At 54.3% G+C, this 26769-nt stretch overlaps 2 protein-coding genes across 9 annotated transcripts in view; both read left to right on the top strand.

Moving 5' to 3' along the window:
• The window catches only part of MYADM (myeloid associated differentiation marker), a 42272-nt gene extending 38724 nt beyond the window's left edge, over positions 1-3548 (top strand). For all 4 annotated transcript variants that reach the window (XM_021094908.1, XM_021094909.1, XM_003127405.4 and 1 more), the window contains one exon: positions 1269-3548. In XM_021094908.1, the coding sequence (XP_020950567.1) occupies positions 1271-2239 (969 nt within the window). In that variant the 5' untranslated portion in view covers positions 1269-1270 and the 3' untranslated portion in view covers positions 2240-3548. The remainder of the gene's footprint in view (positions 1-1268) is intronic.
• On the top strand, positions 4171-26375 carry PRKCG (protein kinase C gamma). Of its 5 annotated transcripts, XM_021094903.1 has the most exons (20): positions 4171-4297; positions 4519-6090; positions 6733-6840; positions 7254-7285; positions 8274-8356; positions 12936-13047; positions 13157-13288; positions 13795-13951; positions 14643-14777; positions 15027-15114; positions 15532-15561; positions 17901-18053; positions 18392-18580; positions 19730-19821; positions 19913-19975; positions 20109-20247; positions 21868-21948; positions 23613-23720; positions 25098-25238; positions 25477-26375. In XM_021094903.1, the coding sequence occupies exons 2-20, from the start codon at positions 5843-5845 to the stop codon at positions 25663-25665; spliced, it is 2280 nt and encodes a 759-aa protein (XP_020950562.1). In that variant the 5' UTR covers positions 4171-4297; positions 4519-5842; the 3' UTR covers positions 25666-26375. The 5 variants fall into 5 exon arrangements, with proteins under 5 accessions (XP_020950562.1, XP_020950566.1, XP_020950563.1 ...); XM_021094907.1 differs by having other exon boundaries at positions 4171-6014; XM_021094904.1 differs by lacking the exon at positions 15027-15114 and having other exon boundaries at positions 4171-6090; positions 17951-18053.

Raw genomic sequence — 26769 nt, 5'->3', positions numbered from 1 at the left:
TGGCTCGTATGGGGCCATTCAGTGAAAGAGGGAAGTTGGGCACGGGGACTGGGTTGCAGAACCCTGAGTACCCTAAGGGAGGAAGTGCAGAGATGAGGTTTTTAAGAAGCCACAGGAGTTCTCACTGTGGCTCAGAGGGGTAAGGGCCCAACACTATCTCTGCAAGGATGTGGGTTAAGGAACCAACGTTGCCACAAGCTGCAACTTAGCCTGCAGATGCATCTTGGATCTGATGTGGCCCTGGCTGTAGTGTAGGCCTGCAGCTGCGGCTCCCATTCGACCCCTCACCTGGGAACTTCCACGTCACAGGTGTGGCCCTAAAAAGAAAAACAACAAAATTTGGAAAAAAGAGAGGACTTCCCATCAGGGCTCAGAAGAAACAAATCTGACTAGCATCCATGAGGATGCAAGTTCGATCCCTGGCCTCGCTCAGTGGGTGAAGGATCTGGCGTTGCCAGGAACTGTGGTGTAGGTTGCAGACATGGCTTAGGATCTGGCATTGCTGTGGCTGTGGTGCAGGCCAGCAGCTACAGCTCCGATTTGACCCCTAGCCATGGGTGCGGCCCTAAAGAAAGAGAGAGAGAAGAAGTCACAGAAGCTAGGGCCTCTTCTTCTGGCAGGGGCAATGGGGAGGGCAAGGTAGGGGGATGTAATTTAGAGCAGAATCTTTGAGTCTCTGGAGGAAGGAGGGCTGCTTTGCTTGTCTGGGGTGGGAAGAAAGAGACACAGCTTGGCAGAAGTTGGCTTTCAGAGAGAGGAAAGGGGGTTTGGGGAAGAAGAGAGAGGGGGGCCAACAGTCCTGAATTCCGACGTGGGAGGTAGGAAAACTGGGGGTGGAAGGAGGAGGGGGCTAGCACCAGGATGACCCCTCCTCCAGGCAGGCCTGGGATTGGCCCAATCTGAAACCTGAAAGGCCCCGCCTCCTGGGCACCCCCAGTTCAAGTCCACATTACTTTGTCCATATATACCCCCTCATCCCCACCCCGGGGAGGCAAGTGCTGGGGGCCTGGGTCCTCCAGTTTGGAACCTTCCTAGGATACTTTCTTTTTGGCCATCCCGCGGCATGTGGAGTTCGCGGCCCGGGATCAGATCCAAGCGGCAGGTGAGACCTGAGCAGCCACCGCTGCGGCAACAGGTCCTTCACCCACCGTGCTGGCGGGCTGGGGGATCGAACCTGTGTCCCAGCACTCCTGAGATGCTGCCGATCGCCGTTACACCACAGTGGGATCTCTTAGGAGACTTTCTTTCCCCTCCCTCCCCCGCCCCAGCCATGCCGGTGACGGTGACCCGTACCACCATCACGACAACCACGTCGTCGTCCTCGGGCCTGGGCTCCTCGACCATCGTGGGGTCCCCTCGGGCACTGACCCAGCCCCTGGGCCTCCTCCGCCTGCTGCAGCTGATCTCCACCTGCGTGGCCTTCTCACTGGTGGCCAGCGTGGGCGCGTGGACCGGAGCCATGGGTAACTGGTCCATGTTCACGTGGTGCTTCTGCTTCGCCGTGACCCTCATCATCCTCATCGTCGAGTTAGCGGGGCTCCAGGCCCGCTTCCCCCTGTCCTGGCGCAACTTCCCCATCACCTACGCCTGCTACGCCGCCCTCTTCTGCCTCTCGGCCTCCATCATCTACCCCACCACCTACGTCCAGTTCTTGTCCCACGGCCGCTCCCGGGACCATGCCATCGCCGCAACCGCCTTCTCCTGCATCGCCTGTGTGGCTTATGCCACCGAAGTGGCCTGGACCCGGGCCCGGCCCGGCGAGATCACCGGCTACATGGCCACCGTGCCAGGCCTGCTCAAGGTGCTGGAGACCTTCGTGGCCTGTGTCATCTTCGCCTTCATCAGCAACCCCAACCTGTACCAGCACCAGCCAGCCCTGGAGTGGTGCGTGGCCGTGTACTCCATCTGCTTCATCCTGGCGGCTGTGGCCATCCTGCTGAACCTGGGCGACTGCACGAACGTGCTGCCCATCGCCTTCCCCACTTTCCTGTCCGGGCTGGCCCTGATCTCCGTCCTCTTCTATGCCACGGCTCTGGTCCTCTGGCCGCTCTACCAGTTCGACCAGAAGTATGGCGGCCATCCCCGGCGGTCCATGGATCCAGGCTGCGGCGACCGGCACACCTATTACGTGTGCCCCTGGGACCGACGTCTGGCTGTGGCCATCCTGACAGCCATCAACCTGCTGGCTTACGTGGCCGACCTGGTGCACTCGGCCCGCCTGGTCTTTGTCAGGGTCTGAGGCTCCGCCCAGGGGCTCCCCATCCTCTCCCCTCTTCTCAGCTGAGAGTCTCTCCCGAGTTCCGAGGTCCTCTGATGTCCTCTCTCTGGCTCCCCTCTCTCCTTCCTGACTCCTCCTGCTCTCTGATCTGTTTCCTTCACCCCTCCACCCGCTCTGCCTCCCTTCCTGTTTTGTTTGGTTGCCACATCCTGTTTGGACGCCTCTTCTTTTTTTTCATGTTCTGCGTGGGGGCTCGTTTCAGGTCCTGATCATCCTATTGGTTTTCTCTGCCTTCTTCCTGACCCGCCTCTTCCCCGTTTCCCTCTGATCCATCCCGAGCCCTGAGACATCTCCCTTCGCTGCCCCACTGCCCCCCTCCCACGTCCAAAGGTGCTGAGCCCCAGAAGGTGCTGAGCCCCACGTCACACACCCTTTTGCAGCTCTTCATCCCCTGGGCCTCCAGAGGGGCCTCATTGCCAAAGCATGCCTGCCCGTCCTGGCTGTGCCTTAGTTGGTGTGTATGTGTTTGTGCTTGTGTTTGGGGGGCGGGGGTGGGTAGCTAGGGATCGGGCCCCCTTTCTCTCAGGAGGGAGGGGTATACAATGCACCTTGCCTCCTTAAGTTCAAAAATAAAATGCTGGAGGTCAGGAATTCCCAGTGGGCTGGAGGCTTCAAGCATAGATCCTGGCGCCCTAGGCCCCACCTGGTGCTCAGCCTCGCCTGGGATTGGATCCAGAATTTTTGCCGAGCTTCCAAAAGCCCACTGCCTACAGGCCATCTTAAAGGAAGCAAGGACTGGAGGCCTTCCATCCCGGCTACTCCCTGAGGTGCCAAAAAAGGAGCTGGCAAAAAGTGCAGGGTCTTGGAGTGAAATAGGTGTGAGGGGCAGTGATGCCGCCCTCCAGCCTCAGTGTTAAAAATAGTATCTCCTGCCTTTTGCCGGAGAAGAAAAAAAATGGCCACTGCCAGCCTTAAAGCTGATATTAAGCTGATATTCTTTTTTTTTTTTTTTTTCAAAACATTTATTTCGGGGGGTGGGGAATGGTTGCTGTGCCAATGTGAAAAGAATTGCCTTGCTTGAGTGTGTGGTGCACACACGTGTTTCTGCGTGCTAGTTTGCTTTCTGCTGCTGCTTCCTGCTTCTCTGGGACTCACACGCCTAACATGATCTATATAAATGTATAAATATATATTTTATTTTTTTTTAATTCCCCGGAGCTTCTGGTTCCCATCAGGCCTTGCTGTCAATCAGAGAGAGAAGCCTTGTCCCTTCTCCCACATCCATCATGTTCATTTTTTAAAAAAACTCAATATAAAGATAAAAGAAAGACTTGTGCTTGCTTTATTATCGGGATGGGCTCCAGAAAAGAGGGCAAGGCCCAGATTCCTGCGTCTGGTAGGAGAAAGGGGCTGGAGCCAAGAGAACTTTGGTCTCATGAGGAGGGGTAGGGGAGATGGACTACCTGTGTCTGGATTTTCTAAATTACTCACTCAAATCAGGAGAGCTAGTTGGAATAGAAATGAACAAGATTTCTCCTTTGTGGAAGTTGCATGAGCACTTCAGAAATTCAGTGTTTTGTTCTCAATGTGCAGCATCTTTCCTCCAAAATCAGTGCTTTTCTGGCTCCCCACTTCTCAGGAATAAGCTCTCAGGGCTGAAAACCCAGGCACTCGTTCTTACCAGTCAGTCAGTGGCTGGTCACATACTGTCTCTTCCTCCTCTTAAATCCTATTTTTATCTGTCCCATTCTCCACAAGTTCCTTTCATTTTGTTTCATTTGAGCTATGGCCCTGGCCTCCTTCATCCCACCTCTAGCACATCCTGGCCCTCCTGGAGGGATACTCTGCTTTCAACGTCCAGATCTGATCCTGCCCTCCCCTGCTCAAATCCTTCTAGATCCTACTCCAGGTGGCCCACAGGTAATACCAACGGCCCTCAGTCAAGGCCTTCAGCATCTGATCCTGCCTGTATCCCCACTCCCAGCTCCGTTTTACCCTCAGTTCTAAGCTCCTTGACACACCTGGTCAAGAGAACACCCTGATGAGCAAATGAATTCCTCCGCAATGAATCTCTCACAGGTAATTTTGTTTCTCCGGCCTGATGAGAATCCCAAAGAAACATGAATCTGGGCAAATTCCGGGATCATGCAACCCATTTCTTGCACCACCTACATCGGCAAAAGCAATTGGGAAGAGACACTGCAAGGGAGGGAAGGGTCCCGCTGGAGAAGTGGGGGAGGGCTAACTAGAGCAGGGGCATGTCTTTGTGGTTAGGAAAAGCCTCCTTTCCATCTCTGCAGTATCCACTCCAGAATTCTGACCTACTCCAGTCCCTACCTTCTCAGAGGACATCGCGCCCCCCCACGTCTCCCCCATCCCAAGCTTGAACTCTGTCTGGAAGGCATCTGACACAGTAGCTGTAGAACCCGAGGATGATAGGCTCGTGGCTCGGGAAAGAACCCAAGCAGAACTGGAACAGAGCGCGGTGGGATTCCCAGATCGGTTGTCCGGGCCACCCCGGCCCCTATCCTCTGTCCTGGGCCTCGGCGGACGCCTTGAGGGGGGCTAGAAAGCCAGGAGACACCATGTTGGGGGGTTAGGAGAGGATTCGGATTCTTTCATCTCCCATTCGGCTTCGGGAAGCCGGACCCCGACCCCCAAAAGTCCCAAAGAAGAAGTGGGGGGTGTCCCGAATCCCCAGGCTCCACGGCAGCGCCCCGCCCCTATTCGCGGGGCGTGCCGGGAGAGGAAGTTCTCGGCCGAGTTGCGAGAACAGCCGATCCGCAGGTCCAGACTACAAGTCCCAGAATGCATTGCACCCCGCAGCCGCGGGCGGGCCATGGTTGCCCTTGGCAACAGTGCGGGTCTCCCTGGAGCCTGGACGAAGACGCTGTGGCCAGCCGGGGGAGGAATCGAGAGCCACCAGAGAGAGGCAGAGACGCAGTTGGGGCGACGGAGGGGAGAGACAGGAGGAAACCGACAAGGACAACGTTCGGAGAGACCCTGCCAACCCCCAGACAGAGACGCACAGGGCATTCCCAAGCCAGCGAGGAACAGAGACTGAATCACAGAGAGACGTGGAGGAAGGGAGGGACCCCCCAGAGACGAGAAGGAGAGCCAGAGAGACAAATAGAGTAGGTGAGGAAGGGACAAAGATAGAGCTGGGGAGGAGAGGGAGAGAGATCAACTTAAACATTTAGATAGAGACCCCCAGCGATAGAGAGAAAGAGGTAAGCACGAACAGAGAGAGATTCGTAGAGATAGGAAGGGAGAGAGACAGACACTGAAGCATCTGCAAAGACATGGACACAGAGAGGAGGGGAGAGAATCAGAGGGAAATAGAAGAGGACGTAGAGAAAGAGACAGGGAGAGAGACAGAGATTGCCTCTCAAAGAGAAAGACGCAGAGGGAGGGAGAGACAGATTCACAGAAGCAGAACCAAAGAGACAGGGAGAGGAAGAGCTTCGGGGAGACAGATGTGAAGGATTTATGAGACAGGAAGGGACAGAGGGAGACGGATCCACTGTGAGACACATAAGGAGTGAGAGACACACCCAGATCCAGAGAGGGTCATAGGATGAGTGACAAACATAAATAGGGACACAGAGTGAAGAAAACAGAGAAATGAAAGCAAATTCTCAGACCAGGACAGGTACCCAGATCCACCCAGAGAGACCGAGGGCCAAGAATACTGAGAGAACAGAGGTCAAGGGAAAGACACACACAGAAGCAGACATGGATGGTCCAGTTCACAGAAGCCCAGAGAGAAATCAAGACTCGGGTGGCAACAGAAAAAGTGAGACACCAAGCCTCCCTGCCCACCATTGGATCCCAGCACGAATACAAAGTTTGTGCAATGACAGAGTGACACAGTAAGACCCAGAGATCCGAGTGGCGTTGCAGTGGGCTAACAGGACCCACCAAGGCACCCTAGTGGGGGAGGGAGACGAGGCCGGGCGACAGATTGGGGAGGGGGCAGGGCACGGCTCGGAGGATGCCCCCTCCCTTCAGCCAGCCTCCGGAGTGGGTGTGTGCACGTGTGTGTTGGGGAGGGGAGGAGGGCATTTGTCCCTAGTCTCAAGGAGGGGGACGCCTTTAAGCCGAAACCCCGCCCCTCGGTCGTCATGGCAACGCCTTCCCCCACCCGGAGCTCCCACATTTCAGCAGGTGCCTGAGCTGGAGCTCCCACCACCGCCGCCGCCCGTGCCTCCGGCTCCTCCGCGCCCTTGCCCTCGGCTCTCCGCCCCGCTCGCCCGCTCCCCCTGGCGGAGCCGGCGCGCCCAGGGGTGCCGCTCCCAGCCTTGCGCGCTCCGCTCCTGGAGGTGCCTCGCCCCTCTTCCCACCTCGGAATTTCCCGCTGGCTCGTTCGCTCTCCCGAGTCTCCGGCACCTTGCCCTTCCACCTGTTTCCCCAGCAAAGCAGGATCCTGGTCCCTGCGACGCTCCTGGGGCCATGGCAGGCCTGGGCCCCGGCGGAGGCGATTCAGAGGGGGGACCCCGGCCCCTGTTTTGCAGAAAGGGGGCTCTGAGGCAGAAGGTGGTCCACGAAGTCAAGAGCCACAAGTTCACAGCTCGCTTCTTCAAGCAACCAACCTTCTGCAGCCACTGCACTGACTTCATATGGTGAGGGAAGGGGCCTGGGGCCCCGGGGGATGAGGAGACTAGGGCTAAAGACCCCTGAGGCACCAGACCCCTGAGTGAGGAGGGAAGAGGGGGCTGCAGCCCTGGCTCCTGGCTTTAGAGTAGGAATCAGCTGGGGGCCTGGACTTCTGGGACGGAAGGAGGAGGGTCTGGGGCCCTGGACTTCTGGGGCGTCTGAAAGAAGGGGCTGGGGGGCTTGGGCTCCTGGGTCTAAGAGAAGAGGACTTGGGTGGGGGCAGAATTTCTGGGCTCTGGAAAGAAGAGGCAGCTGGGGCTCAGACTTCTAGGTCCTGGGGGAGGAGGATGGGAGGACGCAGGCAGGCCTTCTCTGACTGGCAGAGGTGAGGGGTCCAGGTACCCTTTTCTGCACTGATCTCAGATCTTGCCTCTTGTAGGGGGATTGGAAAACAGGGCCTGCAGTGTCAAGGTAAGAGCTGGGGGCCTGGACTCCTGGGACCCTCAGGAGGGTGGCAACTGGGGCCTCCCAGCCTAGGCTGCTTCACACACGTGTTCTCTGGTCCCCAGAGAGGCGCGGGGGAGCCCGGGGCGGGGGGTGTGGCAGAGACACAGCCTGCAGTGGAGAGGGAGCTCTCTGATGGTGGGGCTACCGCGGAGGTGGTGCTGGGGGCCCCTCCCTCGGTCTGCTCCAGGTGGGGACAGATATTTGGAGAATCTGTTGCCATGGGAACAGGGAGATTTGGAAAAGGGGAGCCGACGGGGGGGGGGGGCCTGGAGATGCAAAGTCAGAGCCCCCCCCCCAGGCTGCTGTTGCCATGACAACACCAACAGTCCTAGGCAGGGGCAGGCCGGGTGGGTCACCGATGGGCGGGTGGGGGGCCGGGTGGGGCCCGCAGTTATGGGGGCCGGGGGAGGGGGGCGAGTCCTAAAGCACCAGCTGCTTGTGCTGAGAACAGCGTGAGTCAGGGAGGGGGGGCAGGCCGGCAGCAGCGCCCCCAGACTCACTTCTGCCCAAGTTGATGCTCTCCATTCTGTTGGAGGACATCTCTCTGGGTTTCCTCTCCTCTAGTCAGCCTGCCTCTCTCCTCGCTTTCATATCTCTGTCTGTGGGTCTGTGTCTGTCCATGGGATCCTGTTGTCTCTGTCTCTGCCTCTCACTCTGTCTCTCTGGCTCTGGCTCCCTTTGGCTGTGTGTATGCATCAGGCTCTCTGGACTCTGTTTCCGTGACTCTCTGCATCTCTGTTTCGTTGGGTCTACCTTTTGAATTTCTGTCTCCCAGGGTCTCTGACTCTCTCCCTCTCTCTCTACATGTCAAGGTCTCTGCTTTTCTCTGTATTGACCTCTATCAGGAAGCCCCTCTCCCGCTTTACTTTGCTGTTTGGGGTCTCCGCTCTGATTTTTTTTTGTCCACTGGGTTCTCTCTCTGTCTCTGTGTCTCTGTGATTCTCATCTTCAGTCTGCAGCTTTGTGGTTCACCGCCGATGCCACGAATTTGTGACCTTCGAGTGTCCAGGCGCTGGGAAGGGCCCCCAGACGGACGTGAGTGCCCGGACACCTGGTTCTTTCTCCTCGGGCCGCGCCCCCGCCCTCACCCCCTCGGCGTCCGTCCCAATTTCTCCTGCTATTTTTAAGGCTGGGAGGGGAGGGGAGGGCTGGAGAGATAGGGAGAGCTAGTCTGGCCCAGATTCCCTGCCCTTGGCCTGGAAAGGGGGAATGAGAGGGGACTGGGACAGGCTGGGGACCCAGGTGGGGGACAGAGAGGAGGCAGGGGTGAGGGGACCTCGGCACTGGAGGCAGTGGGCTGTGATCCAGGAGTGGAGATTGAACAAACTAGCGAACCGAGGGACAGAGAAAGAGCAAGAGAGAGAAATTGATTATCGATGCAGGCACCGACATCCCCAGATGAGACCGAGAGAGAGTCTCAGGGAGGCAGAAAAAGAGACTCAGAGACTGAGGGAGAGAGAGCCAGAGCAATGGAGCAGAGACATGGACACAGGAGGAAGGAGACAGACAGAGGTGCAGACACCAAGAAAGAGAAACGAGAACCAGGTGGTAAATACCCGCTTAGGAGGTGCTGAGAGGAGCAAGCCCAGGGGGGATCCTGTAAGACAGATGCACACACGTGTGCACATACAGACTCCCACGTGCACACCCGTGTGTGCATGTGTGGATCCTATGTACGCACACACAGATACGCACAGCCCTTCTCTCTCTCCCCTGCCCCACCACATCAAGGGCTTACAAGAGCTATCCACCCTACGAGCCCACCCCCAGCCCTCCTGCCCTTTCTGTCTGGCCGCAGGGCTCGCCTCTGTTTCCCCCTTGGTAACATGGAGCTGACCATCTAGTGTTGACCAATAGAATGTTCCTCAATGATGGAAGCATTCTGTATCTTCTCTGTCCAGCTACCAGCCACCATCTCTAGCTGCGGAGGGGTGGAAATCTAAGTCCCATTTTGTTTGAATTGATTTTGATTTAAATAGCCACCTGTGGTTAGGCTGTGGGACGGCATCCATCTAGACGCCCCCAGGCTTGTTTTGACAGCCCAATGAAGTCGTGTGGGTTAAGAGACTAGCCCAGCGTTTGACACAGGTTGGAGATGGTTTTTTGATTAGCAGATGGAGAAGGAGGCAGAGCGAGAGCGAGAGCGAGAGCGAGAGTGAGAGCGAGAGTGAGAGAGAGGGAGAGAGAGAGAGAGAGAGTGAGAGAGAGAGAGAGAGAGAGCGCGAGCGCGAGAACCACAGGCGTCCATGAGGCATTTTGCCAGCTTGGCAGGTCAATAAAAGTGAAATTTAGGAGTTCCCATCCTGACTCAGTGGTTAATGAATCCAACTAGGAACCATGAGGTTTCGAGTTCGATCCCTGGCCTCGCTCACTGGGTTAAGGATCCGACGTTGCTATGAGCTGTGGTGTAGGTTGCAGATGCAGCTCAGATCCCAAGTTGCTGTGGCTCTGGCATAGCTTGGTGGCTACAGCTGCATTGGACCCCTAGCCTGGGAACCTCCATATGCTGTGGGTGCAGCCCTAGAAAAGACAAAAAAAAAAAAAAAAAAAAAAAAAAGGAAAAAGAAAAAGAAAGAAAGAAAAAGAAAAGTGAAGTTTGCATAGAAGATATGACTTCAGAAAACATACGCTGACACGCTGAATATCACTGTCACTGGCATCTTTGTATGTTCTGATTGGCCACATCACCTGCCCATCTCCAACATCAGCCCTCCTGATTTACTCAGTGCTCGATGCGTGCCCTCATCAGGTATCTTCTATACAGCAGAGGGTTGAATCTGCTCAACAGCTCGTAAAGTGAGGTATCAGTCCTGTCATCCTGTCATCATCTGACAGAGGCTCCTAAACTCCTAGCCTGGAATCCCACCTCCATCACACTGGTTCTGTGACCTTCTAAAAGTTAATTTACCTCTCTGCCCCTCTGGAGTTTCCTGTCTATAGACTGGGGCTGATAACCATGTCCACCTTAGAGGGTTGTTTTAAGGATGAAATGAGTCACATACTTGGGATAGCACCAGGACGTAGCAAAAGACAGAATATTAATTATTATTATTGCAGAATGATTACTATTACTGATGAGGAAACAGAGGGAAATACTGAGGATGCTGTCTTTCTAGCACCCTGGCTTTCTTTTTCGATTGTCTTACTAGGGCCGCACCCGCAGCATATGGAGGTTCCCAGGATAGGAGTTGAACAGGAGCTGAAGCCACCGGCCTACGCCACAGCTACAGCAACGCCAGATCCAAGCCGCGCCTACGACCTACACCACAGCTCATAGCACCACAGCTCATAGCAACACCGGATCCCCAGCCCACTGAGCGAGGCTAGGGATCAAACCTGCATCTGCATGAATGCTAGTCAGATTCATTTCTGCTGAGCCATGATGGGAACTCCTGGCTTTCTTTTTCTTTATGAAGCTTTAAGCTTTTAATTTTTTTTTTTTTTTTTTTTTTTTTTTTTGGCCATCCCCTTGGCATATGGAAAGTTGCGGGCCAGGGATGGAACCCATGCCACAACAGTGACAAGGCTGAATCCTTAACTTTTTCTGTTTTTTTTTTTTTTTGTGTCTTTTTAGGACCACACACACAGCATATGGAAGTTCCCAGGCTAGGGGTCGAATCAGAACTGCAGCTGCCAGCATACGCCACAGCTCGCAGCAACGCTGGATCTTTAACCCACTGAGTGAAGCCAGGGATCGAACTCAATCCTCATGGATACTAGTCAGGTTTGTTACAGCTGAGCCACCAAGGGAACTTCCTGATGCCTTCATTTGAACCGCTAGGCTGCTAGGGAACTCCCAATGAAGCATTAAGCTTTTAATCTTGTTGTCAGAAACACAGATCAAGGGCTTAGGAAGTGCTCAGGGCTTGATAAGCATGATTTCTTTTATTCATGAGAGCCCCTTGGTGGGGGAAGGGGGGGTCTTGGTCCTATTTTCTGGGGAAGAGGTCTGAGTCTCTCAAAAGGATGGTGTTGGGGGAGGAGAGGCCACACAGCTGGGTGGTGGGCAGAGTCCAAATTTGGACCCCCATCTTTCGAATTGGAGCCCCAGTACTGTCTCCTTTTTTTTTTTTTTTTTTTTTTTTTTTTTGTCTTTTTGCTATTTCTTTGGGCCGCTCCCGAGGCATGTGGAGGTTCCCAAGCTAGGGGTCTAATCGGAGCTGTACCCACTGGCCTACGCCAGAGCCACAGCAACGTGGGATCCAAGCCGCGTCTGCAACCTACACCACAGCTCACGGCAATGCCGGATCCTTAACCCACTGAGCAAGGGCAGGGACCAAACCAGCAACCTCATGGTTCCCAGTCGGATTCGTTAACCACTGCGCCACGACGGGAACTCCCTGTCTCCTTTTTAATAGCTCCTTTCCCCTTGAGAATAATCAGAACAGCTTCTCTATCAGGTGCCCTGCTGGGAATTTTCACCCATACTATCTCATTTCCCGTGGCAGGAACCCTTTGGGCTGGGGTCAGCTGAAGATCTTTAGAGGTCCAGGGCAGGAAAAGAGAGTTCACGGCCATGGCCAGCACCCTCCCAACACCCAAGTATAATGCAAAATAGAATCTCCACCAAACTACAAAATAAATGAAAGTCCAAGAATGCCCTGAATTTTCAGCCTAGGAAATTTTTGCAAAAATAATAATAATAATAACAATAGGGAAAAGGCAAATATCAAATTATTTAACACTCAGACATTGCTGAGGATGGAAGGAGAAATGCTTTTACTGGTGTCTTAAATGCGTGCTCAATTGGACTGGACATTTAGCGCTGCTTTGAGACCTAGATTGTGTATTTCCACTGGGCAGAGGAGGACGTCGAAGCTCAAAACGGGGCATGTACGTGTCCAAAATCGCACAGCTGGGAAATGGCCTCGCTCGTAATTAAACCCAAGTCTATGTGGGGACTGCAATAAAATGACTAATAATAACCAGGGCGGTAATGACAGCAGTACCAGTACTGAGCGCAATTAACATGCCAGGCGAGGTTATTTGTTTTACACCTGATGCGGGAGTCCCTAAAACTGAGAGGTCATATTCTCCATCCCAAAAGGGGCTCAGAGAAGGCAGATCGTCAGCGGGCAGACATTGATAGAGGCTGACAGTGAATGATCTGGGGTTCATGATGGCCCACAAGTTCTCAGAGATCAGCCTGTGGAAGGTAGGGTGGGGGTAGGACTACGGGGACGTTGGAATCTTCCACTTCCTTCAGGTTCTCCCCCACGACCACCGTGTTAGTGACACCTCCCCTGATCACTCAGTTTCAGATCTCCGCCCCACGGTCCCCCCCCCCAGCCCTGGCAGTCCCTCTCGCTGCTGCACTTGTGTCCAGCGCAGCTGTTGCTACCCAATATACTCTCTATTGATCACGTTTATTTTCTGTCTCCCTCCACTAAAAACACTGCCTGGACAGAGTTTGTATTTGTTTTGCTCACGGCTGGGTCCTGGCACCAAGGACAGTGCCTGGCACACATTGGGTGCTCAGTAAATACTGCAGAGTGAATGAGTGAGGTGGAGCAGCAGGAAGACTGGGAGCAGGGCGGAAGCAGGAAGAGTTCAGAAGGATGCTCTTTTAGCACACCCTCCACACCCCTGCTGACCGACCCCTCCCCGCCCGCAGGATCCTCGGAACAAGCACAAGTTCCGTCTGCACAGCTACAGCAGCCCCACCTTCTGCGACCACTGCGGCTCCCTCCTTTACGGGCTGGTGCATCAGGGCATGAAATGTTCCTGTGAGTCTCTCTTTGTGGCGCCGGCCGCACCTTGGCACTTCCGGAGCTCCAGCAAAAGCTGGGTGTCTGGGTTTCTGGGCAATGCTAACCGCAGTTCTGTCCATCTCAGGTTGCGAGATGAACGTGCACCGGCGCTGTGTGCGCAGCGTGCCCTCTCTGTGCGGTGTGGACCACACCGAGCGCCGCGGGCGCCTGCAGCTGGAAATCCGGGCTCCCACTTCAGATGAGATCCACATCACGGGTGAGACCACGCCCCCTCGCCATGCCCCGCCCTGTCCCCCAAGCCGGAAGGCCTGAGGTGACACACAAGGCCAAGCCCCTCCCGAGGTCACGCCACACTCCTGATCCCAGCTGCACATGCGGAACACCACCAGCCACGCCCCTTCTAGCTCAAGCCCCTTCTCCAGCCTTGCCTCTGGAGACCCTCAGCGCCTCTTAATTGCTGTTCTAGGCCTCGAGGAGCTTGGGTTGAGGAGCTCGGGTTGCGGGGGACGGGGTGGGGGGAAGGAGGTGGTTCCGAGGGCGGCTCGGTTTTTACTGGCGATTTGACCAGGGTCCTGACTCCTGGGTTTTAATAGAGGCAAGGGTTTGGGGTTTGATTTCTGTGTCCTTGGCTGGGAAAAGGGGTTTATGCCTGGTCTTCTGGGTACTGAATTCTTGATGGCTAAGGGGGCGGGGGACGGGGGGGGGGACCCTTACTGGGTCTCTAATCCCATCTTTGCTCCTTTGCCTCCTCACCTCCATCAGTTGGTGAGGCCCGTAACCTCATCCCAATGGACCCCAATGGTCTGTCTGACCCCTATGTGAAACTGAAACTCATCCCAGACCCTCGGAATTTGACAAAACAGAAGACCCGGACCGTGAAAGCCACGCTAAACCCTGTGTGGAACGAGACCTTTGTGTTGTGAGCCTCGGGTGCAGGGGAGTCTGTGATGACTGCTGGAGAGTGATCGGAGGGTCCTGGTGGCCCACAAGGCCCCAGAGAGCAGCTGGTGGGAGGTGTTAGGATAGAGGGAACCCCCCAAAGGGCAGAAGAAGGTGAAGGTGCTGGGAGAAGAAAATGGAGTGATTGAGGGAGGAGAGGGATGGAGATACAGAAGGTGAGACAGACAGACATCTGTGTATTTAATTTCCATCTGAAAGCCCACCCTTTTAGAGGGAGACAGAGATCAGGGACAGAGACTCAGACACTGAGCCTTGGAAGAGACACAAACCAAAGAGAGACACAGACGGAATGTTGGGGGGTGATGGGTGGGTGACAGGGAGAGGAACGGAAGCCAGCTGACAAGCAGAAGGACAGATCTGGCAGGAGGAGACAGAAAGTGGGAGGGATCTGGCGAGAAAGGCCGGGGGAGAGGGATGGGGAGGGCCGGGAAGAGAAGAAGGGAGACTGCGAGAGAGAGCCGTCTAGGTTTCCTGAGGGCCCAGACAGGGAGCTAGATCCCCTTCGGGGAGACCAGGGTGGGAAGACACGTTCCAAGGCAGGAGCCAGGCCCCAGTGCTCCAGGGTTGCCCCCCTTGCTCCAGCACCAAGCATGGCGAGGTGGGGGAGCCGAGATGCGGGCCCCTCACCGCAGCCCCCCATCTTCCCGCAGCAACCTGAAGCCAGGGGACGTGGAGCGCCGGCTTAGCGTGGAGGTGTGGGACTGGGACCGGACCTCCCGCAACGACTTCATGGGTGCCATGTCCTTCGGGGTCTCGGAGCTGCTCAAGGCACCAGTGGACGGCTGGTAAGGGTGGCGGGGGTGCCCAGCAACCCGCATCTCCCTCCGTGTGGGATCTCTCTTGGCCAGGCCACTTTCTTCTCTACCTTCTGGCGCTCCTTCCTCCCCCGTTTCCCCTATGCCTCTCGACTTAGCTCACTCGATCTCTCTCCATCTCTGTCTCTCTGTCTCTTCCCCGCTTCGGATGTCTCTGCCTCTCCCGCGGGTGCCCCGTTCCCACCCCACCCCTCGCTCTGGTCTCCGTCTGTATGTCAGGTACAAGTTACTGAACCAGGAGGAGGGCGAATATTACAATGTGCCAGTGGCTGATGCTGACAACTGCAGCCTCCTCCAGAAGTTTGAGGTACCCAGATCCCAGCTTCCCCACGGGGAGCCCAGTCCAGCCCACAGTTCAGAGCTGGCCTTTCCCAAACTCCATCGCTGGTTGCCCTCTGGTCCTGAGACTGAAATTCCCAGAAAACCCTGGTGTTCCTTCTCCTGATTTTTTTTTTTTTTCTCGGCCATGCACCGCCCGCAGCATGTAGAAGTTCCCAGACCAGGGATCAAACTCATGCCACAGCAGTGACAACCAGGTCCTTAATCTGCTGAGCCACCAGGGAACTCCTTTGCCTGCTTTTCTAGGGGACTCCTGCCCCAGGGTCTTCTGGGAATTAGAGTTCCTACTCATCCCCATGGTTTGGGGGTCTGGGGGCTGCCACCCCCTGCTTTAGGGCAATCGGTACCCCTCTGGGGCCCTGACTCTGGCTTTCTTCTCCCCCAGGCCTGTAACTACCCCCTGGAACTGTATGAGGTGAGCAGAGCTGGAGGCCTGGGATGGAGACAGTTTCATCCCCGTGGTCTGTATCTGTCCCCCCGACATCTTGTTCTGCTGATATTTGTCTTCACTTCCACCTATATGGGTTGAGCACATGCTCAAAGGGAGGCCATATGCTCGCTGAGTAGTCCTGGCTCTCCTGGGGTGAGTCCGACCCTCAGGCAACTCTCCAAGGTGGGGACAGAGTCACAGATACTTAGATTCCAAGGTGATGTGCTGAATTAGAGGTGGCCCAGGGACCTGAAGATGCTGAATCAGAGGTAGTCCAGGGAACTGAGGATGCTAAATCAGAGGTGGCCCAGGGACCTGAAGAATCACAGAGGAGGCACCAACCCAGCCTGGGGGCGGGAGGAGGTGATCAGGGAGGACTTCCCTAAGGAGGTGACGCCTGCATTGCTCCTTGAGTTGTTCTTTCCATTTATCAAGATGGCCTTTCTCTCCTCCATTCGTTCTTTTTTTTTTTTTTTTTTCATGTACTGAACACCTATTTCCTGAGATTTTACATAAACCAAGCCCTATTCTGGGAGTGGAATCAGGCCATTCCCTGGGGAGCTCCGCTTTCAATGCAGGAGAAAGTTACAGATAAAGAAGGAATGTGTTTGTTAAGGGAGGTGGCCTCAGATGCTAGGGAGCCCTCAGAAGCACCGGGCAGGACCTGAGAGGCAAAGAAAACTTGATATAGAGAAATGCCGGATTTGCCAGGCACAGATGGACCAGGTTTTCAGGCCACTTTTTTTTTTTTTTTTTTGCTTTTTAGGGCCACACCCAAGGCATATGGAGATTCCCAGGCCAGGGGTCTCATCAGAGCTACAGCTGCCAGCCTACACCACAGCCACAGCAATAAAAATTTTTAAAGCAACGCTGGATCCTTAACCCACTGAGCAAGGCCAGGGAGTGAACCTGCAACCTCATGGTTCCTAGTTGGATTTGCTTTCACTGTGCCACGATGGGAACTCCAGACCACCTCTTCTTTCAAAAAAACATTTGGTTGAGCCTTCTGTGTGCAAGGCATCTTTCCAATCATTAGGGCTATGGCAGCAAACAAGAGGAGAGAGAGAAAGAGGGAAAAACAAACCTGCCCTCATGGGGCTCACACTCGGAGGAAGACATTAAACCAAATACAGGAGGAGTTCCCATCGTGGCACAGGGAAAACCGATCCGACTAGGAACCACTGAGAAACCTAGGCCTCACTGAGAAAGTGCCCATGGGGCCAAAGCATAAAGGTGGTGAGGGAGTTCCTTGGCGGCTTAGTGGGTTAAGGATCTGGCATTGTCACTGCTGTGGCTTGAGTTGCTCCTGTGGCTCAGGTTCAATCCCTGGCCTGGGAACTTCTGTATGCCTTGGACACAGAAGGGGGAGAAAAAGGCATCAAAGAGGTGAGAGAGCCATGAGGATGGGGGAGAGCCTTCTAGGCAGAGGGGAGATCATGTGCAAAGGCCCTGACGTGGGAACAGGCCAGCAGTGTCTTCACAGCAAGGAGAACAGTGAGGCTGGAGAAGGGGGAAAGGTGAGGGTGGGAAGAAGTAGGAGATGGAGTCAGAGAGGGAGGCGGTGGGCCAGCCTTGTCATGTCTTGGGACGATTCTGGATTTTCATCCAAGGGAGATGGAAGGGCATTGGAGGTGGCCTGAGATGATCTAGCTTTGAACAGGATGCCTGCCTCTGTGAAGAGCATCGATGGTAGAAAAAGAAAGAAGGCCATTGGGAAGGCCCAGAGGCAAGTTGCCCGTGGCTCGGTCCCATGGACAAGGATGGTGCAGGTGTTCAGATTCTGGGTATGCTCTGGAGCTTGAACCGTAGGACGTCCATTCCTCTCCTGAGACCTTTATCCACTCAACACTCTCTCTCCTTTAAAAAATTTTAGTCATTTATCATTGATTTGCAACATTGTGTTCAATGCCTTCTTCCTGAGACCCAAGCATGGTGCAGAAACAGAAAGGGGGGAGATGCTCTTTCTGGCTTTAATGGATTTTGATTTTCTGGCTCTGCTTTTTACCTGCTCTGTGACTTGGGGCCAGTTCGTTAATATCTCTATGCCAGGTTCCTCTTCTCTAAAGTGGGAACGGGGGTGATAAGGGTTTTCCAGAGGATTCATGGCATATTGTAAGCTGAGTGCTAGTTGAATAATGAAGAAAAACCCTCGAGACTATGGGAAATCAGAGACGGTTCTTAAGCCAAGGAGTGGGGTGGAACAGCTTTTTTCCTCTCTCCGTCTCGCCCTGTCCCTTTCGTTCTTGGATACTGTCTCTCTTAGGGGTGCCTTCTTATCCCCTTCTGGGGTCTGACTACCTCTGGATCTCTCCCCTTTCTCACAGAGGGTGCGGATGGGTCCCTCATCCTCTCCCATCCCCTCCCCATCCCCTAGTCCCACCGACTCCAAGCGCTGTTTCTTTGGGGCGACCCCTGGACGTCTGCACATCTCGGACTTCAGCTTCCTCATGGTTCTAGGAAAAGGCAGTTTTGGGAAGGTTGGATTCCTGGGGCTCTGAAGGAAGGGAGGGTGTCTGGGGTGGGGACCAGGTTTCTGATTCTTAGACTCAAAGGTGGTGGTGGTGGTGGGGGGACACTAGGCTACTAAGTTCCCAAAGAGGGTTTGATGGGGCCTCTTGAGTCCCTGGAGAGCATGTGCATAAAGATGTGGGTCCATTCCCTGAGGGACTGCTTGGCAAAGTCGGGGCACCCGGTCCCCTGTGAGGCAGAGGGAGGACCTGGTATTCCATTTCTTTGTGTCCTTGAAAGGGAGAAGTAGGGACCTGCACATCTGGGTCCCCAAAATGGACCAGACCTTTCTGGCCTCTGTCCCTAGGTGATGCTGGCGGAGCGCAGGGGCTCGGATGAGCTCTATGCCATCAAGATCCTGAAGAAAGACGTGATTGTCCAGGATGACGACGTGGACTGCACCCTGGTGGAGAAACGTGTGCTGGCCCTGGGGGGCCGAGGCCCCGGAGGCCGGCCTCACTTTCTCACCCAGCTTCACTCCACCTTCCAGACTCCGGTAAGAAAGGAGGGGGCAGAGGCCGGCTCAGAACCCCTGCCTCATCCCCACGGAATAGATCAGGTCAGGCTTTGAAAGTCTGAGTTTCCAAGAACCCTGTGAACTCTGGGCGCAGCGGGCTCCTCAGTGGGTGTGGCCAGAATGCAGGTGCCCTGGAGGTGCGTAGCCAGATGGCTGGGCTCCTGAGTGGGCGTGACCTGAAAACCCTCGTTCCTTTTTTTAAATTAATTAATTTATTTTTTTGGTCTTTTTGCCTTTTCTAGGGCCGCTTACGCTGCATATGGAGCTTCCCAGGCTAGGGGTCTAATTGGAGCTGTAGCTGTCGGCCTATGCCAGAGCCACAGCAACACGGGATCCAAGCCGCATCTGCAACCTACACCACAGCTCACAGCAACGCTGGATCCTTCACCCACTGAGCGAGGCCAAGGATCAAACCTGCAATCTCATGGTTTCTAGCCGGATTCGTTAACCACTGAGCCACGAGGTGAACTCCAAAACCCTTGTTCTTGAGTGGGTGTTTTTTGACTAAGGGTTTCTGGAGTAAAGGAGTGCGTGGAGAATGTCTCTGAGTGAGCAAGCCTACAAGTGGGCTCTGAGTTACGAGACTGTCACTCTTGGCTTCTGAGTTAACGATTTGTCAGCAACAAGGTGTTTCCCCAAGATCATGGAACCGGGACAAGGAGTCAAAACCGTTAGGAGTTTGAGCTCTCCTTTCAAGAGCTCTGAGTGGGTGTAGCCAGCTTCCTGAATTTTTTTTTTTTAATTAGTACCAATTGCAAGTGAGACCTTGAACAACTTTGGTTCCTAACAGGCAGCCCGCGGGATTGCAGATGCGTGTGAGTGGCTATGGAAAGAGGTTTCAGGAACCTTGGGATTTCAAGCAAGGAATGGGCTTCCATCATCACTTCTGAGAATGGGGACCCAGAACACCTGAGAGTTTGGAGTAACAAGGGATGGGGTGGGTCGAGATTCTGAGGTCGTGGGGGCTCCAGATCTTCACGGCCTTTGAGGAAGCGTAGACAGTTGCTCCCGATTTCTCACTGGGTGGGTCCAGAGCCTGCCGCCTTTGCCCTGAAGGCGCAGGAATGGAAATTTGCCTACCACGGGTGGGCGTGTCCTCATCCCTAAACCCGGCTCACTTCTTCCCAGGATCGCCTGTATTTTGTGATGGAGTACGTCACCGGGGGTGACTTGATGTACCACATTCAGCAGCTGGGCAAGTTCAAGGAGCCCCATGCAGCGTGAGTCTCTGCCAAGAGAGGAGGGAGGGGGGACAGGTGGAAGGGCGTCGGGTCCAGCCTCCGCCTTCTGACTCCCCGCCCCCTCCCTCAGGTTCTACGCTGCAGAAATCGCCATAGGCCTTTTCTTCCTTCACAACCAGGGCATCATCTACCGGTGAGCAGTCCCAGGTCTCTCAGGGGCAGGAGTTAGGCCCCTAGAGGGAAAGGGATTGCAATTTATGGCTCCAGCCTGTTGAACTCAACTCTTCCCACAATTCCTACCCACTCCACTCCACCCCCCCCTCCAGGGACCTGAAACTGGACAACGTGATGCTGGATGCTGAAGGACACATCAAGATCACTGACTTTGGCATGTGCAAGGAGAACGTCTTCCCCGGGACCACCACTCGCACCTTCTGTGGGACCCCAGACTATATAGCCCCCGAGGTAACCCCACCTCTGTTGCTCTTGGTGCTCTCCAAGGTCGCTGAGCGGGTAGGGCTGGTTGTCCAGTATTCACAGTGTAGGGGAGTTCCCGCTGTGGCACAATGGTTCAAGAAGCTGACTTCGGAGGGTTCCCGTCGTGGCTCAGTGGTTAACGAAGCCAACTAGGATCCACGAGGTTGAGGGTTCGATCCCTGGCCTTGCTCAGTGGGTTAAAGATCTGGCGTTATCATGAGCTGTGGTGTAGGTTGCAGGCGCAGCTCAGATCCCACGTTGCTGTGGCTGTGGTGTAGTCCAGCGGCTGCAACTCCGAATTCCGAATTGACTCCTAGCCTGGGAACCTCCATATGCTGTGGGTGGGGTCCTTAAAAAAAAAAAAAAAGGATGTGGTGTTGCTGCCTGGCCTGGGAACTTCCATATGCTGCAGGTGTGGCCATAAAAACAAAAACAAAAACAAAAATCCACAATGTGGGACCCTGGGGTCTTTACATGAGTCACGGGTGTTTTTTAGAGTGCATCTTTTTAGGGCCACACCTGCTGCATATGGAAGTTCCCAGGCTCTGGGTCGAGTTGGAGCTGTAGCTGCCATCCTATGCCACAGCCACACCAGATCCAAGCCACGTCTACAATCTACACCACAGCTCTCAGGGCAACGTGGGATCCTTAACCCACGGAGCAAGCCCAGGGATCGAACCCACATCCTCATAGATGCTAGTGGGTTCGTTTTGGCTGAGCTACAGTGGGAACTCCAATCATGGATGTTCTAACGCAAGCAGCCCAGAGAGGCTCATGGGAGGCATCGTAGGTGGGCGGAGCTGGGCCTCTAAATAGGTAAAGTGGGCGGGGACCTGTGGATGAAAGTTCTGAAAGAGCAGGACCCGCTCTAGGTATTCTAGGAGGACAGGGCCTGTTACTGGCTGTTCTAAGAAGCTGGAGATGATTTCCAGTGTTCTCTGAGTTGGGGGGGGCATCCCCCCAGAACACCAGGCCTGGGAGGCTGTCTCCTGAGTATTTCAAGCAGGTGGGTCTGCCTTTGATGGGGGGGGGGGTGGAGCTAATGATCTGACTGTATGTATATGGACTGAGAACACCCATCCCTACTTTCTCCCTTGAAGGAGCAGGTGGGTTGGTGGTGCCGGCCTTGATCTTTCCTTCAGAGCTGCTGATCAGAATCACCCAGGGAGATTTTGAAAAATAGACACATCTTCCTGCCTCTAACCGTGGCCTGTCGTGGCTGGCATTCTTCAGGGCTGGGAACGCCTATCTTTAAACAGTCCCCTAGGTGAATCTGATGCATGTCCAGACTGCAGACCCTCTCTGGTCTCTGAAATTCTGCCCTATGCCCCTGATGTTGTAAGGAGAGAGTCCAGTTACCTAAATCTTCCAGGTGAGTGGAAATTGGTCCTTAAGGTAGTCTTTGTATGTGGAACCAACGGAAGGTTCTCGGTAGGTAGAGTTTGTTTCCCAACTTTTCCAAAGGATGGAGCCGAAGTGTTCTGAGTGGGAAAAGCTTGCGCTGAAAACACTTAATGTGGTCAGGGTTCCAAGGTGGTGAAGCCAGAGGGGCCCTAGGTTTTCTAAGGTACGAGTCATAATTCCTTGCCTGCCTTCCTCCCCTGTTAGATCATTGCCTACCAGCCCTATGGGAAGTCTGTCGACTGGTGGTCCTTTGGGGTCCTGCTGTATGAGATGTTGGCAGGCCAGGTAAGGGAAGCTGGGGAGAGGCTGGCTTGGCTAAAAGCAACAGAGGTGGGGCTCCACCTATTACATGGCCGTAATCTCGGGAGGAGCAGGTTGGAAGGATGCCTATAGGATTAGGAGATGGTGCTGAGCAGTGGGGAAGGTCACGTGGGATAAGAGGGCTCTCTCCGTGGTCCTGAAACATTGTCTTCCCATAGGCTAGGGGTTCTTCATGTCTTGCGCCACGGACCCCCTTTTCAGAACAATGTTTTAAATACATGCGATAGGAGTTCCCGGCATGGCGCAGTGGAAACGAATCTGACTAGAAACCGCAAGGTTGCGGGTTCGATCCTTGGCCTCGCTCAGGGGGTTAAGGATCCGGCGTTGCGGTGAGCTGTGGTGGAGTTCACAGGCACGGCTCAGATCTGGCATTGCTGTGGCTGTGGCATAGGCCAGCAGCTGTAGCTCCAATTCGACCCCTAGCCTGGGAACCTCCATATGTGGCAGGTGCGGCCCTAAAAAAGCAAAAAATAAAATAAAATAAAATAAAATAAAATAAATGCATGCAATAGAATAACAGCATTATGAAAGAAGTTAATCATATGGAAATATGGTTATCAAAATGTTAAAAGTTTGAGTCTAATTTAACCAACCAACTAAATGTAATTTAAATATGTACAGTCGTTTAAATATAACAGAATATGGGCATAAATGTGATTTCCTACTAATGAATGAAATAGTACTATCTCACAGGAATAGGGAGTAAACAGGAAGGTCTACCAGAAGTTTTAAGTAGAGACGACTGGTATTTTGAGATATCTGCCACTCTGATGAGATAAGAAAATATCTATGATTTCCGTGGGTGATGAAGTCACAACCACTCCTGTTGTGGTTTGCTTCCTACATTCATAATTGAAGCTGAATGCTGATTTCAGCTAGAGATTTTTTTTTTTTAAAGAAAGATGCATGTTTTTCCCCATCCAAATTCATAGACCCCCTCAATTGTAGAAATAGACTCCCTAAACCCCACATTAAGAATCCTTGCCTGGGAGCTCCCATCATGGCTCAGCGGAAACGAATCTGACTGGCATCCATGAGACTCAGGTTCGATCCCGGGCCTTGCTCAGTGGCTTAAGGATCTGGCTTTGCTGTGGGTTGTGGTGTCAGTTGCAGACGCTGCTTGGATCCTGCATGGCTGTGGCTGTGGTGTAGGCTGGCAGCTACCGTTCTGATTTGACCCCTAGCCTGGGAATCTCCATTTTACTGCAGGTGCGGCCCTAAAAAGACAAAAAAAAAAAAAAAAAAAAAAGAATCCTTGTCTGGTTATTGCTTACCCTAATCCCAGAAGACTGGCAGCCACTCATCCATCCAGGAGAATGTTTTTACAGCTTGTCCTGTGGTTTTTCTCTCTTCTATTTCAATGACATATTGCCTAATTAATATGCTGCTGATTTACATAGCAGATGAGAGAGGCAGAACAGCAAAGAGGTGCAGGGAGCTGAAGCATCTGAGATAGGAAATGAGAGTGTCTGAGGGTGAGAAAGATAGAGCTTTGCCGATTTGGTCAAAATTTTCCTTAGGAATCTGGGGACAGGAGGGACCCTGTTCATGGTGGGTGACAAGGGTGTGGAAGGTGGGGACAGGCAGTTTGTCAAGTCTCTGACTCTTTATCCCCTCCACTTCCTCAGCCCCCCTTTGATGGGGAGGACGAGGAGGAGCTGTTTCAGGCCATCATGGAACAAACGGTCACCTACCCCAAGTCGCTGTCCCGCGAAGCTGTGGCCATCTGCAAGGGGGTGAGAGCCCCCTGACTGCCAGAGTCTCCAGACCCACAACCCATGTGCCCTGCTCCCATCCAGGGCTGCCCACGCAGTATCTCTGCTCACATAGAAAAACGCTCCCACTCCTCGAGTTGTTTTACTTCCATCTGCTGAAAAAGTTTACATAATACAGAGATTTTGTTGTTGCTGTTAGAACAGTAACATCCTGCCCTGCTGCCACCTCCAGCCCAAGGATGGGCTCTATCCTGTCCTCTGCTTCTGCCCCCTCTCCCCAGCTCCCTGCAAGAAGTACTGGAAGGCCAGGGCTGCCTTTCCAGGATGGGTGTGGGTCAGGTGATGTTAACGCCTACCACGTTTCTTCCTGTGGGATCTCGGGCAAGTCACCCAAACTCTGGGAGCCTCAGACTCCTCCGGGGTTCTGGAGTTAAGACAGGAGAACGAGCCTAGCCTGTGGCAGCTGTTCAACAGGTGTTAGCACACTTTGGCCTCTAGCTCCTGTCTCCATGTCTCTCTGACTGTCTCTCTCTGGGCTTCCGTCTCATCCTTCTGCCTCCATCTCCATGTGATGGGGCTTTCCGTGTCTCTCCCTTTTCTGTGTCCTTCGGGATCCCTGTCCATCTTTTCTGTCTTCCTCTCTCTGGGTCTCTGTTACCTTCTCTTTCCCTCCCACCCCCACCCTCACGCCCACACGCTGGATCTCTGTCCTCTCTCTGGGCTTCTCTCCTCCTTGTCCTGCCTGGGCTGCTGTCTTCTTCTTTCTCTTCTGCCCTCTTATCGGGTCTCTGTCCTTCTCTCTGGGCATCTCCTGGGACTCCATCCTCCCTTCTTCCTGGGCTTCCGTCCTCCCTTCTTCCTGGGCTTCCGTCTTCCCCACCCCCTCTTCTGCCGCATCTCCTACATTCTCTGCATCTCTGTCCCCCCCCTCCCTGCCCTGAGACTCCCCTTCTCTCTGGATCTCTATTCCCCCCCTTCTCTGGGTCTTCAATCTCCTCTCTCCCCTTCTGGGCCCTGTCACTTTGCCTCTCTCCCTCTCTCCCTCCATCTCCCTTCTGGCATTCCTCCCACTTTCTCCTTCTTCTCTTTCTGGGTTTCTCTGCCACTCACACCCTCATGCCCTGATTTTGCTTCTTTCTTTGTCTGCCCCTGGGTTTGGGGGGTTTGGATTTCACCTACCCCCACCTCATCCGTTCCACCTCTTCCTCTTTCTCTCTCCCTTTCTTATTTCACCTCCCTGCCCCCGTCTCTGTTCCCTTCGCTATTCTCTTCTTTCTGGATCTCTATCCTCGTGTCTCTCTGGTCCTCCTTCCTTGTCATCCTCTCCCTGTGTCATTTTCCGGGCCTCCCGGTCTGGGACTCTGTCTGTCTGTCCGTCTCTCTCTGTGTTTTCCGCAGTTCCTAACCAAGCACCCAGCAAAGCGCCTGGGCTCAGGGCCAGATGGAGAACCCACCATCAGAGCTCATGGCTTCTTCCGCTGGATCGACTGGGAACGGCTGGAACGACTGGAGATCGCCCCTCCGTTCAGACCCCGTCCAGTCAGTATCACCTTCGTGGGGGGGGTGGGAAACTTGGCCCTTCCTGGATGGGGTACCCATGAGCTCCAGGCTTGATATGTGGAGGTGGGGTGGGGTTCCCTCTGCGGAGACACTCTAAAGGGAGATGCAGAGGCCATGGAGGATGTGCGAGGAGACAGAAGGCGATTGCAGGGCCGTAGGCGGACACCCCAGGAGCGGGCAGAACATCCCGTGTTTCCGTCCGCATGTTTCCTCACAGTGTGGCCGCAGCGGTGAGAACTTCGACAAGTTCTTCACGCGGGCGGCGCCAGCGCTGACGCCCCCAGACCGCCTAGTCCTGGCCAGCATTGACCAAGCTGATTTCCAAGGCTTCACTTATGTCAACCCGGATTTTGTGCACCCGGATGCCCGCAGCCCCATCAGCCCAGCACCTGTGCCCGTCATGTAATTTCACCTGCCGCCACTAGGTGTCCCCATGGCTTCCTCAGCCGCGCCAGCCTTAGCCTGCCCTTCACCACCCTCTTTCCAATTCTCGATCTTGCTCCCAAGCGTTCTGGGTTCTACCCTACCCCCACCCCTGGGTTCTAGCTGCCTCTCTCAAGTGTTCCTGGCGTTCTGAACTCTACACAGTCTCTAGAGCCTTACCGTGTTATAGATTCTGCTGTGCTGAGCTCTAGATTTTCGCCCTACACTGCTCCACCAAGTTCCAGAACCACCACCACCATCCCAACTCCACGGGGTTCTAGACTCCATTTGGTAGAATCTATGCCTCTCCTCCCCCCCCCCCTTTCTGGGAAATAGTCTCATGGGGTGGGCTGTTCCAGACTCAGATTCCAGAACAACTCCCCACCTCCGAGGCCCCGCCTAGCTCCACTCTGTTCTGGAGTTAAGTGGGAGGCTGTGCCCCATGCTCCAGTGCCCTTCCTCTATGCTCTGAGGATTCCTGGGATGTATGGAAGCTTCTTTCCCCAACTGTTCTCAGCTTTCGTCCTAGACTCCCCCATCCTAAACCCATCGCTGCATGGCTCCAGTCCTGCTCGGAACCTCACCCTTACCCTACGCCTACCACTCTTGGCGACCCTCCCCACTCCCAATCCTCTTTGCCTCTCCCACCTGGCCACAGCTGCTGGAGAATAAATTTGGGATGCTGATGCTGAAGTGTTTGGATGTTTTCTTCCAAGCGTGGAGTTTGAAGAGGGCGTGGAGGTGGGACAATGATTGTATATAGGAAGAGAGAGAGAGAGAGAAAGAGAGAGGTGGGGGAGGGGGCTACAGAGAGAGAGAGTAAACACAGAGACCCATAAAGTGAGAGCATGAAAGCAAAGAACAGAGACCCAGAGAGAGGAGAGAGAGAGGGAGAGAGAGAGCTAGAGAGATACTGAGCCACAAAATGAGAGAGCGCCACAGAGAGGACCAAAGCAGACACGTGCAGAAAGAGGCGGAGGTGTCCTCACAGACCACAGAGCATGTCCCGTAGAGACCCTGGGCACAGACACAAGCACACACACATTCGCCCAGAGCAGTAAAGCTCACAGAAACAGACACACTGAGA

The sequence above is a fragment of the Sus scrofa genome, chromosome 6 (genome assembly GCF_000003025.6).
Source record: "Sus scrofa isolate TJ Tabasco breed Duroc chromosome 6, Sscrofa11.1, whole genome shotgun sequence".
In the NCBI taxonomy this organism is placed as follows: domain Eukaryota; kingdom Metazoa; phylum Chordata; class Mammalia; order Artiodactyla; family Suidae; genus Sus; species Sus scrofa.
The sequence above is the reverse complement of the archived record's forward strand: the minus strand, read 5'-3'. Positions and strand labels throughout refer to the sequence as shown.

Bases quoted from the DNA above. Each gene is read 5' to 3' on its own strand.
- PRKCG (XM_021094903.1), top strand. From the start codon at position 5,843: ATGAAAGCAAATTCTCAGACCAGGACAGGTACCCAGATCCACCCAGAG. The intron at 13,048-13,156 runs GTGAGTCTCTCT...TGTCCATCTCAG, and splicing joins TCAGGGCATGAAATGTTCCT to GTTGCGAGATGAACGTGCAC. The intron at 15,115-15,531 runs GTACCCAGATCC...CTTCTCCCCCAG, and splicing joins GCCTCCTCCAGAAGTTTGAG to GCCTGTAACTACCCCCTGGA.